Below are 17,740 nucleotides of genomic sequence, written 5' to 3' on the forward strand. Positions count from 1 at the left end.
CTCACTTGAGTTGCACAGCCAGTGTCTGGCAGCAGCAAAGGCCAGGAACAGCGTCACCATCAACCGGGCACGGTCCCGTGGGGTCTGAGCACAGCCAGCAGGGCCAGGGGCTGGTAACCGGGTTCATCAGCCGCTCCAGCAAGCTCTGAACAGCTCCGGGGTCCATCCAGGAGGTCCCATCAGGAGGTGCCATGACATGGGTCCAGGATCCACCTAGAAGATACAGCTAAAGACAGGATCAAAGTGACCGGCAACATAGATCCATAGATCTCTCCATCCAGGGGACAGAGCTAGGACATAACTCGGACGGGGACTGAAGGGCCAGTGCTGACCTTAAATGGGGCCCGTGGGCAGAGGGTGTGGGGCCCAGGTGAGGCTGGTCAGGGCAATTAAAGCCTCACGGTGCCCTCTCGGCCCTGAGAGCCAGATCACCTGTGGTGACTCAACATGAGACCTGCTTTTGCATTAGCCTGTCAGGAGGAGGTGGCTGGTGGAAGGAACCACAAGCGTTTTATCTTGGTGATAGTGGTCGTGCTCTAGGCAAAGACCAAGTAAGAGGTGGGCTCTGGATCCTCAGATTCCCTGGTCACGCAGGAGGAAGGGCTGTTCCTATGGGAATGGCTATTTCAGGTGGGTGCTTGTGCCCGAGCGCAGACAGCTCTCCCTGTTAAAACTGCTTCTTTTCCTCCTTGCCCGGGAGATCAAGGCTGCCTTTTAGCATGCCCCGTGGGGCAGAGCAGAGCTGGGACGATCGGTCAGTGCCTTCTCATTCAGTTACGAGCTTGGAAGGAGAAAAGCTCATTCGTGATAACTGGAACGAGCTCCCCAGCCCCACGTCCTGCTCTTTCCCTCCCAAAAACCCAGCCCACCTCTGACAGCCTGCTGTTTCACCCACACCTTGCTTTTCTCCCATGCTTTCAGCTGGGAGCATAAGGACCTCTGTAAGTACATACCAGTAGCAACACTGGGGCTGGGGAGCTGTAAAGGCTTCATGGCCAACCTCAGTGCGGTTCATGATCAGCGGCAAAACGCGCAGCACAGCTGGAAACCTCTGTTGCGTAAAGCACAATATCCTTATTGCAAACCTGCCAACCCTTCTCCTGGCTTCTGTGCCTGTATGTGTTGTTCAATGCTTGGTAACGTTACAACAGCCTTTCAAAAAGCAGTACTGTCTCCGAAGTCCTGCAGTTGCATCCGTTCACAGTTTATGACCCCTTTTTTCCCCTGTATGCTGCATTCTGTGATTTAGCAAGAAGGAGGGCTAATGAGACTCGACTTTGCGGAAAGATCTACCCTCAATTTTCTCTTCTGCAGTTTTAATGAATTTACAGTCTCTTGTTATATTTACCAAGTGCCCTGTTGTTAACATGACAGGGCTGGCCAGTACAGCAAACAAGACGCTCGCTCTGGTGCCATGTAGTAATGTAATGCTTCCCACGTCAGTAATTGGATGCGTGCTGTGCCCCTTAGCCTTGACGGAAATAATTTTCCCGAGCTGTTCTCTATCATCATTTCATCATCTTTGTGCTTGTTCATTGTGTTCTGGTAGCAACCAGAACCCCTCACCATGAACCACAGTCTTGTACGAGGCACTGGACGCACAGTATGAAAAAACTCCTGATGCTCTGAAATGCTCAAAATGCAAAATCAAAGTACAGCAATTCTTGTCCTTCTTCCTCAGACGGTACCATTAGGTGGTGCTTGTAACAAACCCTTTCGGTACTGCAAAGAGAAAGCAATTAGGCTCCTGAAAGGCTTATTTCATTAGAAGCTTTATTAATTTGTGTCACAGATAGAAGCACAGGACCTTTGCCAGAAGCGATGGAGTGTTGGTTTTCTTAATGGGTAATAAGGCAATAAGTGCTGAAATGCATTAGTCCGTTAGTCTGGGGTGAGCAGCCAAGGAGTAATGAGAATGCTTGAGCGGCAAGTGTCTCGATAAAACATTAGCAAGGTCTGGCTGTGTTGACACCAACCGTTTCAAGATTTAGGGTCGAGCTCTGATACTAGTGCATGAGGTGATCCTGATGCTGTTGCTAAGCTTGCAGCAACGCGAGTGTAAAGCTACACTGACAGATGCAGTATCTAGAGCTTGTTATGAGCAGTGTGACTGAGGATGTTGACGGGATGAGCTTACAAGCTAAGAGGTTTTTATTCTGGAGCTGTTTCCGCATCCTCACTCATCTTATTCCAGCCACACTGAGCAGGTCTGGTGTGAGAAGTGACTGCTGCAGGCAGCGACAGCCGATACCATTTGCATCTCCTGCATTACAGTGGCAACACCCCTAGGTATTTCCCTATGGGAAAGGGAAGCAGGCGTCTCTCCACCCTGATGTGTTCAAGCCGATCTGATCTCCGTGCAAGGCAGAAGTCTGTCCCTGAGGGTCTTCGGCCTGTGGGGGAGCCTGTGCTGAAAGATAATACTAGGGACCCTGCAGCCTTCTCCTGCGCCCTTTCCACTGGCTGTTGGTACCCCGGTGAAACAGAGTAGGAAGGCCAGGGAGATAACGCCATCGCAGCAGAGCCGCACGAGGGTGCTCAGCAGTGTCCAGAGGAGATATTGCAGATGCTCTGACGGCATTGCAACTTAACCCCATTAGCATTGATCAACACTGTGTTCAATTCCAGCTGCAGCACTGCCGGGGCTGCATCTGTAGTGAGATGCTGATTGATTCTTTAGTCCAAAGAGGGTTACATCTGTACCTTAGATGATCACTTCAGATCAGACATCTAGACTCCACTTCTGACTTGCTTTTCCCATGCAGGGCTGCTGCCAAGGGCCTTTCACTCAGCTTGATGGAGCGTCTCATCGAGAGGTTCGGGGAGAAGATTGTGAAGATGCTGACGGTGCAGTACCGAATGCACCAGGCCATCATGCAGTGGTCTTCCTCGGAGATGTACGGTGGCCGGCTCACTGCTCACCCATCCGTAGCCCAGCATTTGCTCAAGTAAGTGACTTGCTCTTCACTGGTATATGAGCAGAGATGTCTTTTTCATCCCGTCGCATGCAGCGTTTGTCCCTTCCCTGTGATGGAGTTTTCCATTCCTCCTGGCCCTGCAATAGCATTTCTGTTTCATCTTTTATTTCATCAGGGAAACATTAATTGGGGGGGGGTGTCCTTCTTCCTATGTAACAAGAAGTCATGAAGAGTTATCTTCTGTTTCCTCCTTCGGTATGATAAGCAACCAAATAAAATCCCCTTGCATCTGGTGAGAATATATGAAGGCCTGACCTGCAGTGGGCATACCCCAAGCAGTGTTTCTCTATCTCAAGCTCTCACTGAGGGTAGGACCAGACACCAGTCTTTTATTGTGTTTCCACATGTCCACGTGATTACGAGGGCCAGCGTGTGTCCCATCTTTGGTCCCAACATCGACTCCAGAAAGATCAGAAAGCAAGATTCCCTTTCCAGCTTGGATAGTTTTACTACCAGGACAGCACCTGAGGCAGGTCTGATTGCATCGGATCCATTCCTTGTCTACAGTGGTTTCCCTTTTCTCTGGTAATTTAAAGGAAGTGATTAGCATTTCATTTCCATTGCACCCTGGGACAGACAGTTGTTTGCCAACACACGCTGTGACTGTCAATAATTGCTGTTTTTTAGAATTGCAGTCAGTGCAGTTCTGGGAGGTGGATGGGAAAACATTAATTCTCTCTGTTGGAGAAACAAGAAATATCACAGTGCTTGTCTGCATGGTGCTCTTGTATTTTTAGCAATGCTTTTTTTTAAATGAAAATATTTAGGAGTTGGAAAAATTTGTATTCCCCTAGAATCTCTACATTTCATAGTAGATCCAGTTTTGGACAGAGATAGCTGGAAAGACCATTTTATCATACTTGTTTCAAAATAATCCTACTTGTGAACAGTGTGAACAATACTACCTGGATGGGAAGAGCAAGCTTTGTGTTCGAGACAGCCCCGGCACCCTCATCTACATCTGCTGCAGCCAGCACGGGGATTTCTGCTTGTGTCAGCATGCTCTGTATTAAGCTTCAATTTACATCAGTGAAGCTATGCTGACTTCTATCTTGGTGTATATATACATTTGTGTATACGTATGTAATTTTATTGGCGAGCGTGGTGGGTGCTGTAGGTAAGAGTAGGCAAGGCTGGTTCATCAGTGCTCAGCTGAGATGGACAGCACTTATTGGCAATGTTTTAGCCATACAGATCTAATTCCAGGATCGGTGCTGTACAAAACCCTCTTCTTGATTGTTCTTGTTCCTTGCCATGCTTTTTTTTTCCATTTAACTTTGCAAATTAAAAATAGTAACTAGTGAAGAACCCCAGGTAAAATGGTTTGAAACCATTAAAATAGGAAACCAATTGAAAAGCTGAAGTTAGGTGACTTTGTTATTCTGATGAGCTGGTTTATTTTTATAGCTGATGAAGGAGTAAATGTTTTTCCTTCCAGTCCACAGTGCAGCTTAGTCCCTTGCTCAGGGCCTTTTCCCTACAGACTCTGGTTTCTAAACTCATAATCAAACCTGCCAGTCCACAGCCCTGCTGACATATCGCATGAATACAGCAATCCTCAGTTCAAGCACTGGACCACGTACAGTTTCAGTGCTTCTGTAGAAGACCAGGTAATGCAGGGGCTTGATATTGGACCATGATCCTCTCGTGTTTAGGTTGCTAGTACAAATTCCTTCATGATATTTGTGAGCATCTCATGTCTTTTACTGGCTTAGGCCAAATGATTTGCTTAATCCCTTACCTGAGCAAGAAATAAGTCAGTTTTATTCTCTGATAGTTCTAGGAAAAGCTGTCTTATAAGCAGAAGCATCCTAGGGAAGTGGAAGGCTGGCGCGCGCCCGCAGGAGTTACCTGCTCATGCTGGAAAGCAGCCAAAGCCTGGGCTGCAGCTGCAATGGCAGCATCAGCGCTTGACAAACTCTGGCTCTGTAGCTTCTTGTTACCTCCTTCCTAAGGGCTGGCGGGTGGTGGGCGAGGAACCTGACGAGTCCCAAAGCACAGTGCAAGGAGGGGGATCTCCATCTCTGCTGCAAGCGTTTTGAGGTCTTCCTTTGAAGAAAGGTCTGGCTGGAGTGATCCAGACCATAGCCCCCGCCACACCTCTGGCATTGGCAAAGCCAGCCCGTATGATTGTATTCTAGCCTTGAATTTGCAGTGACCTCGGTGCCGTTTTGAGAGGTGAAGCTTGAAGAAGCGTGTCCCAATCTTGGGACGTACGGCTGGGAGGAGGTCCAGGCGCAAACACCTTGTGCTACAAATTGTGGCAGGGAGTTTTTGGTCCAGCTGAACTTGTAAAGCCTGTGGGCTTTCATTCAGAACGACTCTCCAGGGTATAATCCCCAATGTCTGATAGTAAGGCTGCACTCCCACCATGACCTTTCCCTGAACAGCATTGTGGATGCAAGTCTCATCTCCTCTACCTGAAGCACAAAGACTGGTCTTTGGAAGAAGTGCAGTTCTGCTCTAAACAACTTCATATTTCCTTACCAACTTTGCTCTGGGAGGCACTTGGAAACGCTCGGTCTGTGATCCATTAGAGATTTCTGCAGCACCATCTTTTCTCAAAAAAAGGAAACTTTTCAGGGGCAGAGTATTTTCAAGGGAGCAAAACCTTCCCAAATGACGAAGCACTTCAGAAACCCCCCCACATCTCCAGAATTTAAGTCAGGGAGGCTGCAAGCAGTATTTTTCACATTCAAAATTTGTGACTCAGTCTGTGAGAAGATGGTTTGAAAATCACCAGCCATTTGTGCTATTAGTTTTTATCTAAGTACAGTGTCAGGGGTACCTTCCCTTAGCACTTTTTTTTTGGACTAACACCCCCTCGCTGATGGGGAATATGGGGGAACCCCCCCCAGTAGTGTGAGAGCTGGAGGATGCTCAGAAGCCAGAACGCTCCTCAGTTGCGATGTGCAACTCACCCAGCTGGGATCACCTCCTCCCAGACGAAGCACAGGGTGCCTGGATGCCCTAGGGCAGTGCGTTGAGCCTGGATCCAGGGTCTGGCTGCGGGGACAACCTGGTTTGTCATCACAGACCAAGAATCTCTCCAGGAACAAAAATCCTTCTCTGCAGCTTGGGCTAGTTTGCAGCAGGTGGGAGAAGTGCCTTTCCCCTTCATCCTGAAGGGACAGCGAAACACTGGCAGCTTTTCTCCAAGGCAACAGCCAGTTCTGCTGCAATCTCCCTGCCTTAGAAGAGCATAAATTCTTCTCTCACCTGAAAGATTTATGTAGATAATTAGTCCTCTGCAGTGACATTCCCGGGGTCGAGATTTTTCCTGGCACTAGGAGATGCTGCAAGGGCTTTCCGTGGCTACTGCGAGTAGGCAAAGAATCAGGATTATCAGTAATTACGTGGAGAACTTGGCTTTCGCTCAAAGTCTTTTGTCTGCACCGACGTGGACAGTGGTAGGACAGTAAGCAGGGCTGGTATAAAGGATGGGAAGCCTCTCAGGTTTGATGGTGCAAAGAGAGGGAGATAAACCTGTGGTACCCTCCACAGGGAAGGAAACTCTCTAAAGGGGAGCTGGAGGCGGCCCTGCTCTGGAGGAGATCGTGGAAAGTGAAGTTGGCTGCTGGTCCCCGGGGTCCGTGGAAATGGGGAAGGTACCTTGTGCCTCTCTCTGAATCCAGTCGCTGGGCTGAGGCAGCCAGCTCCCAAAGCCAGGGGAAGAGCTCTTCCTTTGGGGTCTGGTTTGCCGTAGGACTGGGAAGGTGCATCCCGGGCTCTTTTGCAGGGTGTTTGGCTCCCTGTCATAGCTCTACTGATCTCCGTACCTTCCCAGCCGTGCGTTACAACAGCAATAGCTTCAGACAGGAGAAAAATGACTTTCAGTCAAGAGAGGACACTTCTGTTGTCAATGGAGTGAGTAATGTCCAGAGTCCATGGGAAGCGAGGGCTGTCGGTGGCATACAAATGCAGAAGAACAGACGTGCAGTGCCAGGAGTGCTGGGAAGGAGAGGCTGCAGCTGGGGGCTTCTCTTGAACTGGAAACTGCCTTTGCCCTCATTTCCCTGCCTGTCATTTGGAGGTAATCCTCCTTTTTGATGGCTTGCCATCTGCATTGTTAATTTGCAGACTCTCCGGAGTCACAGCTCTCCGTGATTTGTACGTGATGTACAGTAACACATCGTTGTTTCAGAGCTCTCCCGCCATCTCCAGGCTTTCCGTTCCTGCCCTCCATCGCCCGTCCTCTTCCTAGGCTGTGAATTCAGCTGGCAACTTCCTTGGGTATTAGAATATGGTTTATTAACTTTTTTTTTTTTTTAAAGCAGCAGTTTTAAATGTAGGAATGATATGAAAACCCAATTCCTCTGTGGTTCCTTGTGCTGCGCTTTCTTCTCTTGCCCGACAGCACTGCTGTCAAATCTCTGGTAATACTTCAGGCACGCCTTCTCCCTCTCAACACTGTAAAAAACAGAAAGCAGCTGCCACATCTCCCCAGGTCTGCATATCTTTCCTGTTTGAGACCATTTAAGTGAGACACCAACACCCACACACTGTACCCTTTCCTGTGTAGCACAGCTGGTGAGAAAGCTCTCAGTACTGCTGGCTGGCCCCTGTGAGACTCTGCGGGGCCCTCAGCTCTTTGTTTGCATTTTAGGAGAGCATAAATGGCAATCCCACGGTGCAGAGCAATAATGGCTTTTCAGCCACGGCTTTCTGGCATTGCCAAACTCCCCTGGGCCTCTCGGGACTTGCTGTGCCGTTGGTTGTGGCTGCCGTCCTGGCACTGAACCCAGGAAGCCTGGAGCTGAAAGCCGGAGGACCCCACCAGAGCTAAAGGGCCCTGCTTAGTTACTGCTGTACATGACATGCTCTTCAGTAGCACTGCTGCAGATGCAAAGGGATCCAAAGCTCGGTGGAGCAGAAAGGGGCGAGCCTCAGTTCTCAGTTTCTGTCATTCTTCACCACCTCCAGAGCCAATCTTCCTGCGCTTTCACCCCACAAGACACTGCTGTTGGTCTGTAGCCTTGTCGCTCGCAAGCGATATCCAGCTATGTTTTCCCTCTGTCCTTGCAGTGTTGTTGGGAGGAGTAAGCAACAACGCAACTGATCATCCCTTTGGCCTAATTTCAGCGTTGTTAACTGGCCCTTTCCCAAATACTTTGTGCAGGGACCTGCCGGATGTCATCTCTACGGAAGAGACCACAATTCCCTTACTGCTTATAGACACTGCTGGCTGTGGCCTGTTTGAGCTGGAAGTGGAAGATGAACAGTCTAAGGGGAATCCAGGTACCGTCATTCAGAAAATTTTGTTGGCCAGAATTGATTGTCTGAGGTCCTCAGCCTCCCGTGGGCTTGGCCACTGCACTAGCTGAGCCACGTCCCAGAGATGTCCCCCTCCAGAGCAGGTAGCAGGGGGAGGGTGGGGTCCCCAGGGAGCCTTGCTTATTTGAGAGATCATTTCCTCTATAAATCCTCAAGCTCAAAGGACTCCGAGCCAGAGCGGCGTGGCCACAGGGCCGCGATGACAGTGTGCAGCTTGTGGGTGGCCACACTGGCTGCCTTGTTCCCTTGCAGAGACATTTCTCCATGCTGTGGACTAGGACAGGGTGGAGGATCCCTGCGGCAGGTGCTTTACACAAGTTGGCAGAGCAAATAATATCCGGCAGAGCGCAAGCCTGTTTTAGAGAGGCTGTAGACGTGGCTCAGAATTGCCTCCTAGTCCTCTGCTCCTTTCATGAAGACCTGTATGGCTCTTCTCCATGAATTTTCTTAAGACATTGAGTTTCCTGCTGGTTTTTGACTTAAAAAATAGGTTTCATTGTGGAGATTGAGTGTAAAGTCAGGCACCACAGCCATTCTAATAAAGTGGGAGAACTTTGAAAATGGTGATGCTACCTCCTTTGTGTCCTCGCTTCCACAGCGGGGCGGGTGGTTGTGATTTGCTGTTCAGGGATGCTACTCATGCTCCTCCAGATTTAGTCTGGCATCTCCACACCTGCTAGCTGGCTCTTAAGAGGCTCTCAGAGGACCTTTGCCAGGATGTGTTGCATATGGGCCGTCCAAAGTCTGGTGCTTCATCTGACAATCCACGTATCACAACCTTGTTGTGGGGATAGCTCTCCTAAAAGTGTTAGGGAGAGCTTTTAGCCCAGAAAGCTGTCGGCAAAAGGGAGGGCACAGTGAGCCTTGGCTTTGGGGAAGGTGAGACTTTTCTTTCAGGACAACATCTTCCCCTAGATTGTAAATTCACTGCCCAGGTTGGCTCTGCGGTGCCCAGAGGCAGCTGATCTCTGTGTGCGGTGCCTGTGCCCTGCCACCTCGCCCGCAGCCACCCCTGCCTGCCTGGCTGCTGCCTGCGCTTTCCCGATGGCCAAGCCACAAGCTTTTCTAGCCATTCGCTCTCAGGTGGCCAAAGAGCTTATTTGGCAACGTGGCTGCCTGCCTCAGGGATTCATTTGTTTTCCTCTCTGCTCACCAGTGCAGATCTCACGCCAGCAACAGATTTCTGAGGCTTCAAGTCCCTCTCTGGCAAGGCAGGGAAAATGGACTGTAAAATACAAGGACAGTTTTCACCAGTTTAAGTATCTTTTGCCTTCTTTTGTTTGAAAACCCACCAGCGTTTAAGTGCCTCCCATTTTTCCATGCACCAGTCCCCGTGGCCCTCCTGAACAGAGAAGGGCTCTTGTCCCCAAATGGAGAGCCGAAAAGACTTGTCTAAGATAACTCAGGGATTTTGAGCAGGGGATTAAATGCACGTCTCCCAAATTTGGGAGGCAGCCTTTTGGAGCAGCATGCTGCAGGTTCTGGATTTTTATACCTGTGTTTTGCTGCAAAACGGAGGGTAAAGTCAGTCCAGCCGATAAACCAGTGAAATATCTCACATTTGTATTTAACTTGTCCTAATTAGATCTCTCTGAACAAGCCACCATCCTGAATAGCCAGTTGTTTGTGGCAGGCTGCCTGCAGTCTCTGGAAGGTCTGACCACATGGATCTGAGCGTGAAGCTTGTTTATTTGGTCACGGGGGTTTAGAAATGCGGGGACTTGAAAAAGCAGAATAAAAGGGAAAGGTGGTGTTTTTTCAGTTGCAGCGTAGAGAATTGAATTTTTATTGAGGTCTAGGGTCTCACTTCAGAGGGAGAGTCATCTATCGCCTGGATTATCATTGATCTCTTGGATTAATACAGGAAGGCCAGAGAAAGTCAAGTGCTGTTCAGAAAGCTCTTCTTAAGCTTAAGCGAGCTGGTGACTTGGAAAGGCAAGAAGCAAGCGCTGTGCAGCCCTGGGAACGGGGCTGTGTAGCACATCACCTTCTAGCCGAGCAAGCCAGGTTGGGAATTGTTACCCCTGCGCAACGCTGGACTGCAGGCAGGACTTTCCTTCGCCTATCCTTGCTGTTTAAGGGGAGGTGGGCAAATTTGTCCGAGCTGCAGCATGTCCAAGCTGGCGGCTTCGCCTCTGCCTGCCAGCCTGTTCCCATCACCACCCCTTCTGCTTTCTGCCCTAGGGGAGGTGCAGCTGGCTGGTTTGCACATCCAAACCTTGGTGGAAGCTGGTGTGAAGGCACAAGACATCGCTGTTGTAGCCCCCTACAACCTCCAGGTGAGATGACCCTCTCCTGGCATCTCCTCTCTCTTTCCGCATGCACGCAGAGCAAGTGCATAGAGGTGGATTCAAACCTTGACATCTCCAGGAGTGATACCAGAATGTCCTCAGAGAGATGAAGGTGGAAGTCAGCAAAGCCAAATTTTATGATCAGCATTTGTGGCCAGCTTCTCCACATTTAGCTTGAGGCCACAGAGAGAAGAGGTATTATTTGGATATTTTTCACTCCCAGCCTCAGGAGTCAAGGAGTGCTTGACCTTCGGGAGATGTGAGCAGTCATCCTTGTGGGTTTGAGAGGCAGGGACTTTACCAAAACAGTGGCATTTTAATCCATTTCACCTTGCGCTTTTCTTTAAAAGGTATCTATCACATGTTTTTCAGGTGGACCTGCTGAGAGAGCACCTTTGCCACAGGTACCCAGAGCTAGAAATTAAATCAGTTGATGGCTTCCAAGGAAGAGAGAAAGAGGCCGTGATCCTGTCGTTCGTGAGATCCAACAGAAAAGGTAAGAGTTCACTGCTGGAGAGTTACTCCATGGGGAATGGGAAAGAAATGGGAACTGTGTGATTGCTCAAAGGTCGCTCGTCGTGTTGCCAAGTGCTGTGGTTTAATTGCAGTTCTGACTGTCTCTAGCGCGTTGCTCTGAATGAGTTCACTGGCAGGAATGAACAAGTGCAAGCGCTGTTGCAGTTGCAGAGGAAGGCTCCCACGCTAGGCAGCAGGTAAAAAGGAAGCCAGGACTGCGTAGTTTGAAGGTTTCCTGGCTATTGGGGCCTCAGAAACTATTTAAACCAGGGTCTTAGGAATGGCACATGTCAGGTTAGCACCACGTTTACTGGAGTGCCGAGCACTTCTGACAAAAGGTGAAAATTTGGGGGGCTTATTTCTTGGGTTTGGAGCCTATTTTGGGTGGCTTCCCTGAAGAAAGCAAGCAGGAGCTGGCATTACAAGTCATGCACAGAAAATGCTTCTTTTGGGAGCAAACTCTAGAGTGGAAAATCAAGTTCTTTCCTATCAGGAGCTGCAGTGGAAGTTAATAGCTGGAAAAAAACTGCTGCCCTGGAGCCACAAGGCTCCTTCGGTGGAGCCATTGGCCCGCGCTAAAGGGTTTTGTGGCAGCCAGCTCGAGGGCATGAGTGTGACCGCTCCGTGAACCACCTCTCCCCCATGCGTGGATCACTGCCCTTTCCAAACCCGCAGCGAGACGCGTCCCTTGCTGCACTACCTTCGCTGCTAATGCTGCTGAAGGTGAGACACTGGGTGTGTGCTGGAGTGCTGATGTCCGGAGGGAAGAAAAAGGGGAAAGCATGTGTGGAAGGAGGAGGCTTTTTTTTTTTTTTTAAAAAAGCCTAGAGCAAGAAAAGCAGCGCTGGGGGGAGAAGGGAGGTGGGGGACAGGACTAAGAATAGTCCTTATTCATGAGTGACTCACCTCGCCTTTGCTCAGTAGGAGCTGGTGTCCTCCATGAAGGCGTGCGTCCCCCAGCCCCCTTCCCGTGCACAGCTAGCACCCAAAGCTCAGATGCGGTGCAGGAATCACTCGCTTTCCTGGGGGCAGGAGGCAGCTTCTCATGGTGTCTGGGCATGGCTCTGGTCTGCATGGGGCACAAGAAATGTTGTTAGTGCCTTCTGAGACCCTTGGGAGAAATCCATACTCTTTTTGCAGCTGCATTTCTCAGCTCAGGGAGGCCAGGGACCTTGACCAGCAGTGCCTGTCCCTCTGCAGCATTCCCGATCCAGCAGGAAACCCTCTTGCCGGATCAGAGGAGTTGGACTTGCCCCTGCAGTCAGGCAAAGCCACATCAGAGAAACTGGAGATCATTCTCTAAGCTGCAGAGCACAGAGAGGGGATCGCCCACACCCTGTTCCTCAAAGCAGCTCAAACTAGACTGCTCGGCCACGGCAAGGCAAGGCAGAAACAGAGCCAGGCTGGTCACCGCACCAGCGGAGACATTAATTTCTTCCCGACTGGCCTCCTCTTTATCCCCAGGAGCTGGAAACTCAAAAACCGCCCACGCTACCCTTCTCGCTAGCTGATCCTCACTGAGTCATCTTGGCATTTGCTAGCTCTTACTGCTTTTCTTTGAGAAAATAGCCAGAGAGCAGAAGCAAACCTTGCAGAGTTGCCTAAACGGCTGTTACTTTAAACCCGTTGAGAGTTTGGGGGCAGGTGGGGGGGACTTGTGTAGGACAGGGAGTACTTCTTTACCTGCAGTTCCTCTTCTGTCACAAGGTGAGCCTCTTCCACGTTGCTTCATATTGCATTTGCTCCCAGGTCCCAGCCTGACCTTGTATCATGGGCCACCCAGGAAAATATTTCTCCTCTCCACATGCCATCCGTCCTCCTCCCGACCCCGGGAGCTAAGTGGGGAGCCCTGGCTCTGGCCTACAGGTGGTGAAATGGAGGCAGGAAGGTGAAGGTGACAGTGTGAGTCAGGGACCAGAGTCCAGTAAACGCTGACTCCCACCCTTCGGCTAAGCAACCCTTCAATCGTTTGGGCCAAATCTGGACCTGGAGCCAGTGCTGCACCCACTGACAGTCCTGAGCCCCTTGGTTTCTTTCTCACAGGTGAGGTGGGCTTTCTTGCGGAAGAACGGCGGATAAACGTAGCCGTGACCCGCGCCCGGCGCCACGTGGCTGTCATCTGCGACACCCACACCGTCAGCAACCAAGCCTTCCTGAAGCGGCTGGTGGATTATTTCAGCCAGCACGGGGAGGTACGCACAGCCTTCGAGTACCTCGACAACCTCGTGCCCGAAAACTACGCTCAGGAGGGCCGCGGTGAGCAGCAGCAGGGCACAAAGCTCCCCGCAGCGTCTGGCCCCAAACCGCAGCTGCCTCTGGGGAGGAAACTCAAAGCAGCAGCAACCAAACCAGAGGCTCAGAAGCCAGAAGCGCATTTCTCCCAGAACACAGGCGGACCTGGGAGAGAGAGCCCGGCGACAAAAGACAGTGCCGACAGATTCAAGGCCATGCTGGTGGCCTTCCTGGAGAGCAGTGAGACACAGCTGGATTTCCCCCCATCCCTCAATTCTCACAATCGGATGCTGGTTCACCTAATGGCAGAGGAGTATGGGCTGCAGCACGCGAGCACCGGGGAAGGGAGGGACCGGTACATTAGCGTTCGCAAGAAAGAGCCTGCTGAGCCTTCGCCACCCGCAGCTGCCCTCCCCAGCAAGCAGCTTCCTCTTCCTCAGCTGCAACATCCCAGCAGGGAAACTCCTGTCCCTGCCGAGCCAGGAAGAAGCAGCAAGGGCTCAGAGAAAGTGGACCTGAAAACCCTGCACCTGGAGAGAGTTCAGAGGGAGAAAGCCAGATGGGAGGAGGCAGCGAGGAAGGCTCAGGAGCCCAGTGCCTGCCTTCAGGGCAGCAGCAGGAAAAAAGACAAAAGCAAAGCCAAAGGTAGGTCGCTCTCTTCGCAAGCAGCACAATTAATGGTCTTCCTTGAATAGATCATGCTACTTAATCCCTATGTTTTTGCCTCCAGGCCTTGGGATTTGTCTGCATGCGTGGAGCATGGGATGTGGCTCTTAGAAAGCTCTCCGATGCTTGTCACTGCACAGATGTGAGAACTGGCAGGCGCGTGCATCAGTTGGCTGCAGCATCTGGGGGAGAGGGGTTTTGGATGCCTGGAGGCACGTTTCTTAAGTTGGGAGAAAAACGCTGGGGACCCTTTCACAGGAAGGGAGGCTCAGGAGTTAGACTGGAGGCTCCCAGATGTGGGGCGTGGAACTAAGAGGAGGCCCACTCTGAAGGACGTGGCTGCCTCCTAAATGCAGAGACAGGGAAAAATAGAGCCAGGAGCTGCCGTCCTCCCTGCCAGACATGGTCCCTTCCTCTTCCCCAGCCCTTTTTAGGGGGGAGGCACCCAGGCACGCTGCAGGTGGGAGCCTTGAGCTCCTACTAGTGCCTTTGAACACAGGACAGAGTTTACTGGCACGACGGGTCTCACAGGGGCTGAAATCCCAGTCACTGCCAACGGTGACTCCCTGGACCAGTGCTGCTTCTCACTAGCCCAGGCTGTAGCTGCCGGTTGCTTGGGTTTGTTCTCGACTTCTAAGCAGGTGGTTAAATGGCCAGGTCTCTTCCCCTGCCTTCTCCCCAGGAAAGCCAGCAGTTAAGAGTGGAGCAGACAGCATGGTAGAAGAAGATATCGACGCTCTGATTTCTGCTGCCGTTAAAGCTGACACCACCTGCAGCTTCCCCCACTGCAAAGCCAGCGTTAGGACCCTGGGACAGCTTTGCCTCCACTGCAGCAGGCGCTACTGCCTCAGCCATCACATCCCGGAGGTACGCGTGGGGCCGGGCAGCCTGCCCGGGGCTTCGAGCGCTGAGGGGCTGGAGAGGAGTAGGATGTGCCGAGCGGCATGGCTTTAACGTGGGAGTTTTCCCCATCGAGCTCCCCAGGCAGGATTTCCTTGCAAGGAGTGTAAAGCAGAACCCTCTCTGTCAGAGCTTTTGCTAGAGCTGCAGGTAGAAAGGGCTGCCAGGCATTAACATGTGGGCTCTGCACGCCTTCTCCCGAGAGCTTTTTCTTTTTCCCCTGCTTGCTTTGTGCCTGTCTTTACCATTCTCTGGCATTTACACTCGTGGGTCGTGCCGATAAAGCAAGGCAGAGAGGAGAAGTGAAGAGGCTTGGGCTTAAGGCAGTGACTTGAGGGATCCTGGACACTCGATTCCCAGCTCTTTGCAGATTGTCCCCCTCTTGTCCCCTCTGCAACCTGGGGACAAGTCAAGGCTTGAGCCTGCACAGAGCAGTGCTGCGTGCCTGCTTAGCAGTTAGGCATTTCCTTAAGTGCCTTGCTGGCTTGGAGCTGAGCTGCTCCACACGGTGCAGCCTCAGCTTTAGCGCCCATCCATACCCGAGAGACAGCAGTCCCTCAGCCTGCTCTGCTCTGCTTTCTTGCAGTGGAGGACTCTCGAGCAGGCATCTCAGCAGCCCTGTAATGTCCTGCACCTCTGTGGGAGTAGTATTGTGACGGCCACTGAACCAACAGCTTCTTCCTTGCTGTTCTTCTGAGCTGCTTGACAGCCCTTTCCTCCCCAGATGTGGGAAGGAAGGAAACTAAGGTTAAACTGGTGTCAGGCTTCATCTTTTGTTCGGGTGCAGAGGCGGGAAGGTCAGTTTAAGCCTCCAGGGTTGGCAGCGTGGTAAGCTGGCTTCAGGGCTTGAGTCCGGTGGGCAGAGCTGACGTGGCTGGATGGTGGCTGTGACGAGTACACAGGCTGAGAGGTGACGATTTTCCATTTAGCCGCAGCCTCCTGTGCCCATCGTCCCTCATCCCGCATCACCCAGGCACACCTCTTTGCTGCATGAAGCCTCCCAGGGCTTAGCAACATTTAGCAAGCTGACCTATAAATCCTCAGCATAGATTTTCCCCTTGTCAAGTACCATCTGTTTCCATGGCAAAGAATAGTTGTATTTATGGTCATTCACAATCCAGTTGGGATATACATTTGTTTCCTGCAGAATCGCCTCTCCCTGCTGAATTGTAATGAGAACTCCAATGAGAAACAATTGCAAGGATAAAATCCACGTCAACGAATTTTTCTTGCCTTTTAAAGTTGAGCCCTTTTTCCAGATGTTATCAGGCCTCGATGTGAAATAACCTGGCACTTCCTACCCACGCCTGGCCCTAAGAGGGGCTAGCACATACCTGGAGCCATCTCAGAGGGGCTGGAGCTTCTGCATACGGAGGGTCCCTGTTCAGAAAGAGCTCGTGCCCCCCCTTTAGCAACCCCCAGCTGCTGAACCCCTCCCCATCTAGTGCAGCACAGCAGACCCCGTTGAATGATGTTCAACCTGCGCTCCAGCACCTACTGACACAGGAGTTACTGCCCGTTCTGAAGTTGGTCTGGAGGGTCTGTTAGCTTCGGCTGGCTTAGATCGGGCAGCAGGCTCAGAAGTCCCAGTCCTGGCTAGGAGCCGCGTGCTATTCCTAAACATTGACAACCTGCTCCAGCAGCGCTAACAGGGACAGGAGGGTTTGTCACGGCACTGAAAGAACGGGCTGGGATCTTCAGATCAGCTTATGTTCGTGAAAACATCAAATGACTTTGGGATGGACCAAACAGAAGGGGCAGACTTTTAGGATCTGTAATTTAGACCTGCTGGAGATGATTCAGGGTGGTGTTGAACTTGGCTTAATGCACCTTAAACATGGCCTGGGCTTCAGTGCAGATGAGTTTTGGAAAAGGTTTGCCTGCACAGAATTAGCATTACGAAGCTTTTCTTATTCCAATACAGAAGACAGATCTAATTACACTGAAGAAGCAGATACATGGCTACAAAGGTCTCTTCTTTTCACTCCTGTTTCACTCCTTTTTCCCCCAAGTCCTACTGTATTAGCAGAGAACATAATGGGGAGCTCAGTTTTATTTCTACTCTCATGGGAGAGCCATAAAAGATCCAGCTGTTCACACGACGAGCGTGAGTTTCCCCCGGATGTTTAAAGTTTTGCAAGGAGACACTTAAACCGTCCAAAAGAATGGTTTACTTGCTATGTAGATTCCAGAAGGAGAAAAATCACCTTTATGTTTTCTTTCCTGTTAGAGGAGCTATAAATAAATGGGAGATGGTTTTAGGGGGATGCAAAGCAGGTGGAAGAGGAATTCCGGGCTCAGGGAATAAAATCGCCTGATTGCCATGTACGCGATGGCCGCCCTCTTTCGCAGCTACCACCAGTGTCCGGTCTCTCTCTGCCAGGTTCACGGCTGTGGGGAGAAGGCCAAGGCCCACGCGCGGCAGAGGATCAGCAGAGAAGGGGTTCTCTATCCCGGGAGCGGCTCCAAAGACAAGTCCCTGGACCCAGCCAAGAGAGCACATCTCCAGCGGCGCCTAGACAAGAAGCTCAGCGAACTGACCAGCCAGAGAAAGAGCAAAAAGAAAGACAAGGAGAAATGAAGGACCTGAATACTTCTTTTTTAACCTCGAAGTCACAGGTCAGGCTACATAAACCAAAGATGCTATTAAACCTACAGGGCCATGCTGAGCCCAAGAGGAAAATGGGGGCTCTCGTTTTGGGCGGTAGACAGCTTGGAGCCAGTGTGCCTGAACAGATAGTCGCTGGGCCTCCCTAAACCACAGAGCAGAGACGGAGGAAGGAGAGCAGCTTTATTTGTCCTGGTTATCCTTATTGACAAAGTAATGGATGTACACAGAGAGGCTGGAGAATGCCAGTAAAGACAGATATTAAAACACCTAAA

General features: G+C 51.0%; 1 protein-coding gene across 3 annotated transcripts in view; it reads left to right on the top strand.

The window, feature by feature from the left end:
- The window catches only part of IGHMBP2 (immunoglobulin mu DNA binding protein 2), a 45,819-nt gene extending 28,079 nt beyond the window's left edge, over positions 1–17,740 (top strand). Inside the window, exons 9-16 of one of the 3 annotated variants that reach the window (XR_012675843.1) lie at positions 2,766–2,948; positions 8,098–8,216; positions 10,437–10,531; positions 10,916–11,039; positions 13,103–13,936; positions 14,640–14,824; positions 15,444–15,604; positions 17,241–17,322. Coding sequence is in view for 2 of the 3 variants with exons in the window: in XM_075163675.1 (XP_075019776.1) it covers positions 2,766–2,948; positions 8,098–8,216; positions 10,437–10,531; positions 10,916–11,039; positions 13,103–13,936; positions 14,640–14,824; positions 17,241–17,438 (1,738 nt within the window). In the remaining variant the exon portion in view is untranslated. Of the gene's footprint in view, positions 1–2,765; positions 2,949–8,097; positions 8,217–10,436; positions 10,532–10,915; positions 11,040–13,102; positions 13,937–14,639; positions 14,825–15,443; positions 15,605–17,240 lie in introns of all 3 variants that reach the window. The other 2 variants (XM_075163675.1, XM_075163676.1) reach the window with 2 other exon arrangements.

Source organism: Calonectris borealis, chromosome 14 (assembly GCF_964195595.1).
Source record: "Calonectris borealis chromosome 14, bCalBor7.hap1.2, whole genome shotgun sequence".
Classification (NCBI taxonomy): Eukaryota; Metazoa; Chordata; class Aves; order Procellariiformes; family Procellariidae; genus Calonectris; species Calonectris borealis.